Genomic DNA, 8584 nt, shown 5'->3' with positions numbered 1-8584 from the left:
ATCGGGAAATAGTACACTTTCAGGATATATAAATACCAGTTTATATATATATATATATATATAACTAAGTATATATGCAGCTTTCGTTGGTGGTCTTTGCAAAAATAATTCAATTGTCTGAATGATCAGATCAGTGATTTGTTTACATAAAGCCAAATCGCTTAAATGTTTTACGACATTATTTTATGATATAAAAATAATTGTTATTAATTCATTAAATAATTAAAAATAATATATATATATATATATATATATATATTCATAAGTTTCTTATTTCCTTGCAAAAATTATCAACTGTTCAAAGGGAAAATTAAATCCACCATTGCAATCATTGAAATATTTAAAATTAGGTTTAGCCTTCATCATGGCTTCGGCAAAATCATTCATAAATTCCTCCTGCCTTTCCACAGGGATACGATGTGTATAGTGGGAGACAGCTTTCATGTTTTCTATAATATAGAAATAATAAAAATAATTTTTTATATAAAAAATTTTAAAATATCTTGTTACATACTTTTAAAATCCTCAATACTGGCATAAGTATAAATTATCGGCCGCAGTTGAACTTCAATATCATGAAAGCCACAATCTTTTAAAATTTTATTAACCTCACCGACGGGATCGTAGGCATAATGCCACGAACAAGTGTAATTTTCAACATCCGTCATATACGCAGACCATTGAATTGTTTTGCTCAGCTTCTGATAGGCATCATAGTATGGAGAACGTGCGAATACTGTTAGTAGACAATTGCCACCTTCCGGCCGGAGGAGGGAGTAAATATTTTGAAAGGCTTTCCTGAAAGATAAAAATCATAAATTACACGGTGCAACAAGAATTGGGTGGTGGGAAATTACTAAAATGTATATGAATGTTTATACCCTACACAACTATGTTGTCAGCCCCAAGAGTTAGTAAACCCGCGAAATATTGTTCCTAGACCCAACTTTTAGTATACCGCTCATCATATCTCGACTAACTGAGTCGATCTAGACATGTGTGTAAACACAACACGGGTCACAATTAGGGATCGATCGTCACGAACTGTTGCATGTAGGGCAGGTTCTGACCAAAGAAATCCCGTATTGTTTTTGGTAATAATCCGTTAATATTTAGGGAATGAAATGGAGCTCGAGAGGGTACAATTATGGCCCAAAACCAACGAAATTTTACACGAGAATCTGGTCAAGCATGGTACATTTGATGAAGATCGATCTATATTTAGCGGGTCAAATGGACCTAGACATTTGTGTGCAAATTTACGAAATTTGTATTTTATGGCGTATATATTTACTCCTGGAGGACATAGACCCGAGAACTATCTACTCGGATGTAATATTTACAGATATTTATCTACGTATATTATATATATATATATATATATATCGGATATTATTTAGTTACTCATTACCACACAATAGAGAGGAAATATAGCGCTGATCGCTGAGAGTTTTTCCATGAAGTTCCTGTTATGTTCAAACACAATGCTGGTGATGTAGTAATTTTGGGAAAGAAACTTGATCAACTAACCTGAAGGGCTTTTGTAATGATCTGTCACTATTCGGCGGATCAAGTCAACCAAGATCTTTCTCTTTGTAAAATGAAACCAGTGAGCGGAGCAGTATAGTCGGACGGGGCCAACCATATGATACCCTACACAACTTCCACGAAAGTCTTACTCTCTGTGGTTTTATGTTCTGAGGTTGGGCAATATTTCGCGATATTTGCACTCCTTGACGGACTAGAGGTCAACAAATATTACTAATATTCAATACAGCCTTTCTAATTACTTGTCTAGATTCCCTTCACCCTTTGTGTTGTGAAGTTCGGCTATTAATTGTGCGACTCCAAATTACACAAAAAATATGTTTTTCGTCCACTTTATCCCAAAACTACTATCTGATCATCACCGAAAATTATGAGTGTTGTCCTTGACAATACCTGGAGGTCAATATGGACCCATATTTATAATTTTTAGTGGAGAGGTTTGCTACCCATTAAGAACTCAATATACCAAATTTCAGCGAATTGAGCTGAAAAACGCGCTCAAGAACCCCCTTGACCGACTAGAGGTCAACAAATACTCATTCTAACACAGTTGGAATTTTCGGATTTCGATGTTCCAGTGAGGAGTTATAATGCCCGCCATCAAAAATAAGTACTTTTCTTTAATTACAATAAACAACAACACAATTTTTTTTGTAAATTATTTTTCTTCTCTTTTAAATCTTCAAATATATATGTGGAAGGTTACAAACCTTAACAATCATTTGTATTGATTTACCAGCCCATTTAAAATCTTGAAAAATAAAAATAAAAAAAGGGGTGGGGGGTTCCCTTAACACACTTTATCCTAGTCTCAATTCCATACGTAGTGCCAAATGTTCTCAATAGGACAAAAATTGGAAGTTTGGTGCACCATTTAGATAAAATCGGACGAAAATATATATGGGAACTATATCTAAATTTGAACCGATTTTTCCGAAACTTACTACTCATTATTTTAGACTGAATTCAGTATGATATGCCAAATTTCGTGCTAATCGAAAGGAACTATTGTGAACCAATATATATATATATATATATATAGGAGCTATATCTAATTCTGAACAGATTTTCAACAAATTCTTAACACATCATTTTAGAATGAATTCAGTACGCCATGCCAGATTTCGTGCAAATCGGAAGATATATAGGAACTTTGTTTCACCATTTACATAAAATCGGACGAAAATATATATGGGATCTATATCTGAACCGATTTTTTACGAAACTTAAAACACATCATTCAAGACTCAATTCAATACGCTGTGCCAAATTTCGTGCATAGCGAAAGATATTTAGGGACTTTGGTGTACTATTTACATTAAATCGGACGAAAATATATATATAGGAGCTATATCTAAATCTGAATAGATTTGTCCCAATTTCAATAGGGTTCGGCCTTGGGCCAAATAGACGAGCTGTGCCAAATTTCATCCAATTCGAACATACATACATGCATAAATCGACTTAGAAAGTTTCCTTTTGCCTGTTACAAACATATGCACAAAGACACAATACCCTGTACCATTGTGTGGTGAAGGGTATAATAAAAAACCAGTGAGCGGAGCAGTATAGTCGGACGGACCATACGATCCCCTACACAACTTCCATGAAAATCTAACTTTCTGTGGTTCTATATTCTGAGATTGGGTAATATTTCGCGATCTTTGCACACTTTTGACTGTCTAGAGATCAGCAAATGTTACTAATAATCAGTACAGCCCCTCTAATTTTTCACACAAAAGTTAGGGTCCATTTGACCCGCTAAATATTGACCGATCTTTATCAAAACAGGCATGCTTATTCTTTGACCCGATCCCATTCTCCATGCAAAAATTCGTGGTGTTTGGGCCATAATTGCGGCCTCTGGAGCGACCAGAAAATCAGACAAAAATAAAGTTTTTGGTCCATTTCATCCCCTAAATATTAACCGATCTTTTCCAAAAACAATAGGGGTCTTCATTGGCCAGAACCCATCCTACATGCAAAATTTCGTGAAGATTGGTCCATAACTGTGGCCTGTATCGTGTTTACAAATTATAATGGACAGACGGGCGGACACATGTCTAGATCGACTCAGCTAATCGAGATATGACGATCGGTATACTTAAAGGTGGGTCTAGGACCAATATTTCGCGGCGTTACAAACTTTTGGGGCTGCACAAAGCTATAATACCCTGACAACATAGTTGTGTAGGGTATAAATTAATATGTAGACCAAAAATATTGACCGATCATCACCAAAAGATCCATACATATTCGTTGACTAGATCTCATTCACTTCAGTACAATTGGTATTAATTTATAGGTCAACCACTCCTTTTGAATATCCTGTCAACATCTGTCGACTATGTCATTCTGGACTAAATATTGACCAACAAACTGGGATTCAGCCTGACTATTTTGCAAAAACAAAATACAAATGGTATTCCAAATAAACCGCCAACACTACTGAAGTTGTAGACGCAGGCACGGTTAAACTGTTTGGTTTGTTGCTGTATACTAGCAACACCAATAGTCGTTGTGTGCATTTGTCGCGATGTGACAACACACAACAGTGGGAAAGGTATGGAATTGTTTGTAAATGCCTTGTTAACCTCGAAGTGAGGCTCCAGCGAAATTCTCATGCAGTTTATGTCGTTGGTCAGCTAAGTACTTCGCTTTCTTACAAGAGACATTTGGGTATGAACGGTTTTTTGTATAGAAGCAATAGCTTCTGGGGAGAATATCCCATCAAAAAACTAAGGGAACTGATGAGGATCAGTGGCGTGATCCGAAACTATAGCCTTCCCTGCCTTACCCCTCGGCAAAAAATGCCATACATTCCCCACTAATAAATAGTTGTTTTTTTTATAAAAACAACAAACTGGGATTCAGCCTGACTATTTTGCAAAAACAAAAAAAAAAGTAAATTCAGTACACTATACCAAATTTCGTGAAAATCGAAAGATACATAGGTACTTTAATGCACCATTTTCCTTAAATCGGACGAAAATATATATGGGAGCTATATCTAAACCTGAACCCTTTTTCGGGAAATTTAACACACACCATTCTAGACCGAATTTCGAGCAAATTGAAGGATATATAGGGACTTTGGTGCACCATATACATAAAATCGGTCAAAAATATATATGGGAGCTATATCTAAATCTGAACCGATTTTCAAGAAATTTTACACAAATCATTCTGGTCTTAATTCAGTACAATATGCCAAATTTCGAGCAAATCGAAAGTTATGCAGGGTCTTTGGTGTACCATTTACATAAAATCGATCGAAAATATATATGGGAGCTATATCTAAATCTGATCCGATTTTCAAGAAATTTTACACAAATCATTCTGGGCTCAATTCAGTACGCTATGCCAAATTTCCAGCAAATCGAAGGATATATAGGGACTTTGGTGCACCATATACATAAAATCGGTCGAAAATATATATGGGAGCTATATCTAACTCTGAACCGATTTTCAAGAAATTTTACACAAATCATGCTGGTCTCAATTCAGTACGCTATGTCAAATTTCGTGCAAATCGAAAGATATATAGGGACTTTGGTGCACCATTTACATTAAATCGGACGAAAATATATATGGGAGCTATATCTAAATCTGAACCGATTTATCACAAAATTTAACACACATCGTTCTAGACTCAATTCAGTACGCTATGCCAAATTTCGTGCAAATCGAAAGATGTATAGGGACTTTGGTGCACTATTTACCTAAAATCGGACGAAAATATATATGGGAGCTATATCTAAATCTGAACCGATTTTCAGGAAACTTAACACACATCATTCTAGACCTAATTCAGTATACTATGCCAAATTTCGTGCAAATCGAAAGATATATAGGGACTTTGATGCACCATTTACTTTAAATCGGACGAAAAAATGTATATGAGCTATATCTAAATTTTAACCGATTTTTCCCAATTTCAATAGTTTTAGCCCTTGGGCCAAATGAGTGAGCTGTGCCAAATTTAATCCAAATCGGATCATAAATGCGACCTGTACTTTGTTTACAATTTAACATGGACAGAGAGACGGATGGACGGACATACATAAATTGACTTAGAAAGTGATTCTTTGCATATTCTCGTTTCCTTTTGCCTGTTACAAACATATGCACAACGACATAATACCCTGTACCACAGTGTGGTGAAGGGTATAAACAATTGACCGCCGTTTTCGATCCACCCTATTAGATTTTTACGTTTTTTTTTCTTGCACAATTATAATAAGCGTCCCTGAAACCCTTATATGAGATACTTAATTATATAATATAATTATATAAACCCACTGCTCCAATTATGGCCAAAAAAATGGGACATCTGGCCCATAGTGCCTTGGACAAAACATTATATACAACCAGTGAGCGAAGCGGTATAGTCGGACGGGGCCGACCACACGATACCCTACACAACTACCATGAAACTCTAACTTTCTGCGGATGTTTTTTTTTCGAGCCTGAGTAATATTTCGTGATATTTGCAGCCTCTTGTCCGATTGGAGGTCAAGAGAACCTCTTCCATAGACTGGAAGAGGTTCTCGTGTGATGTTCGGCTTATAATTGTGGCCTATAGATCGAAAAACACAAAAATTTAAGTTTTTGGTCAACTTCATCCCAAAATTACTATCTGACCATCACCGAAAATGATAGATGTTCTTCTTGACCTTAAATGGAACCTCATGGAAAATTTCAAGCCGATCAGGGCTAAATTTCCGCCCTCTAGTGTGGTAACGGGTTACTAAATAATATCTGAATACGTAATCACCTGTAAATATTTACGTGTTACTCCCATATCCGAGTACATACCACAATATAATTGGTAACCAGTTTAAAGGTCAACCACTCCTCTTAAATATACTATCAACTACTCGAGTCTATGTTCTTCAGGGGTACATATATACGCTATAGAATACAAATTTTATAATTTTTCACACGAAAGTCAGGGTCCATTTGACCGGCTTGATTGGCAGATCTTTATCAAAGCAGGCATGCTTATTCTTTGGTCCAATCTCCTTCTCCATGTAAATTTTCGCGACTTTTGGGCCACAATTGCGACCTCTGGAGCGATCAGAAAATCAGACAAAAATAAAGTTTTTGGTCCATTTCATCCCCTAAATATTAACGGATTTTTACCAAAAACAATAGGGGTCTTCATTGCCCAGAACCCATCCTACATGCAAAATTTCCTGAAGATTGGTCCATAACTGTGGTCTGTATCGTGTTTACAAATTATAATGGACAGACGGACGGACGGACACACATGTCTAGATCGACTCAGCTAGTCGAGATATGACGATCGGTATACTTAAAGGTGGGTCTAGGACCAATATTTCGCGGCGTTACAAACTCTTGGGGCTGCACAAAGCTATAATACCCTGACAACATAGTTGTGTAGGGTATAAAAAGTCCATATTTGTAATCGAGCTTAAAACATTTGCTCTCATCATACTGTTTGAAAAATATTCTTTAAAAAATCTTCATTTGAGCTGATCCTTTAGCAATGCTTATTTGATATTCATAAGCCACTTCTTTCAAATATTTGATGTTTCAATTATTTTTACAAATATGCTGATCAAGTCTGCATTTAATTTTTTGCCCTCGTTAATTTTGAATAATTAGCCGGAAATAATTTAATTGCTGACAGTCGTTTAATAACAGTATAGGGAAATAAAATACGATTTATTGTTTAATTGTAGAAACCAGACAAGCTATTAGCAGATTTCTCATATTCAGTTCAGTATTCAAGAACCTGTTTTGTGATATTCTTCTGAATTAATTTATGAATGTCGTCAATTCGTAAACAAATCACAATTAAAATGTCATGTAAATATATATTTGTTTTTTAGGGTTTTTTTAAGTAATATACATTTAGAAATCAAGCTAGGATTTTTAAAAAAATATTGTTTCATTGCCTATCACAAGCACGAATTACTTAAAGGATATTTGTCCAATATGCTGTGGCACTGGCCACAGTTATGGACCAATACTTAATTTTTGTCGGTTTTTTTCTGGTCTCTGGAGCCCGCAATTATGGCCCAATCATCGCGAATTTTTACATGGAGAAGGGGATCGGCCCAAAGAATAAGTATGCCTGTTTTGATAAAGATCTGTCAATATTTAGCGGGTTATATGGACCCGCGCTAAATAACTTATCTTTTTGTGTTTTTTTCGAGTCAATTATAAGCCGAGTCAAAACAACCCACAGGATTGTAATATTCGGAAAATATGTTGGTGTAAGGAAGAGTTGCTGTTGACCTCTAATTGGGTAAGAGGTTGCAATTATTACGACATATTGCCGAGGCTCGGAATAAAAATCCGCAGATCGGCCCCGTCCGACTATACTGCTCCGATCTCTGGTTTATAGATTGTATTTTTTCTAGCGTCTATTTAAAAAGGAACTTTCAGAGCAAAAAGTAGAGTTTTAAAAATATATATATTTTCGAAAACCTTGTGGACTATCCTAAGCATAGATTTATCAAAAATTATTGTCTTCTTTATTCTTCTAAGAATTCTGTGTTCATTAAGAGTTCCATCATTGTTTTCCATTCATAACCCATCATGCCATTAAGGTCGTGAATAGTATTAAACTCGAGAGTGGGGGATAGGAAATCTTCCAACATTTCGTTGTCGTCTCCGTGTGCTCTACGGTTTGCAACGTACCTGCTGAAATGTCCTTTGGTGTCATTATACCCTACACAACTATGTTATCAGGGTATTATAGCTTTGTGCAGCCCGAAGAGTTTGTAACGCCGCGAAATATTGGTCCTAGACCCACCTTCAAGTATACCGATCGTCATATCTCGGCTAGCTGAGTCGATCTAGACCGTCCGTCCGTCTGTCAAATTATAATTTGTAAACACAGTTATGGACCAATCTTCACGAAATTTTTCAGGTAAGATGAATTCTGGCATTTAGTAACCCAATACCACACTAAAGGAAGAAAATAAAACGCGGATCGCTTTAAAATTTTCCATGAGATTCCAGTTGTGGACAAGGACAACGCCTATTATTTACGGTGATGATC

At 35.9% G+C, this 8584-nt stretch overlaps 1 protein-coding gene across 1 annotated transcript; it reads right to left on the bottom strand.

The window, feature by feature from the left end:
* Window positions 1-270: 270 nt before the first annotated feature.
* On the bottom strand, window positions 271-798 carry LOC133322136 (juvenile hormone acid O-methyltransferase-like; the record flags this gene model as incomplete). Its single annotated transcript, XM_061531184.1, has 2 exons — window positions 271-449; window positions 515-798. Coding segments are annotated over 2 exons (463 nt in total), but the record flags the coding sequence as incomplete, so codon positions are not given.
* Between the last annotated feature and the right edge of the window lie 7786 nt (window positions 799-8584).

Source organism: Musca vetustissima, unplaced genomic scaffold (assembly GCF_032173495.1).
Source record: "Musca vetustissima isolate MV318-11 ecotype Yass unplaced genomic scaffold, APGP_CSIRO_Mvet_v1 utg202995, whole genome shotgun sequence".
Taxonomy (NCBI): Eukaryota; Metazoa; Arthropoda; class Insecta; order Diptera; family Muscidae; genus Musca; species Musca vetustissima.
Note: the sequence above shows the minus strand (reverse complement) of the source record. Positions and strands in the feature narration are given on the sequence as shown.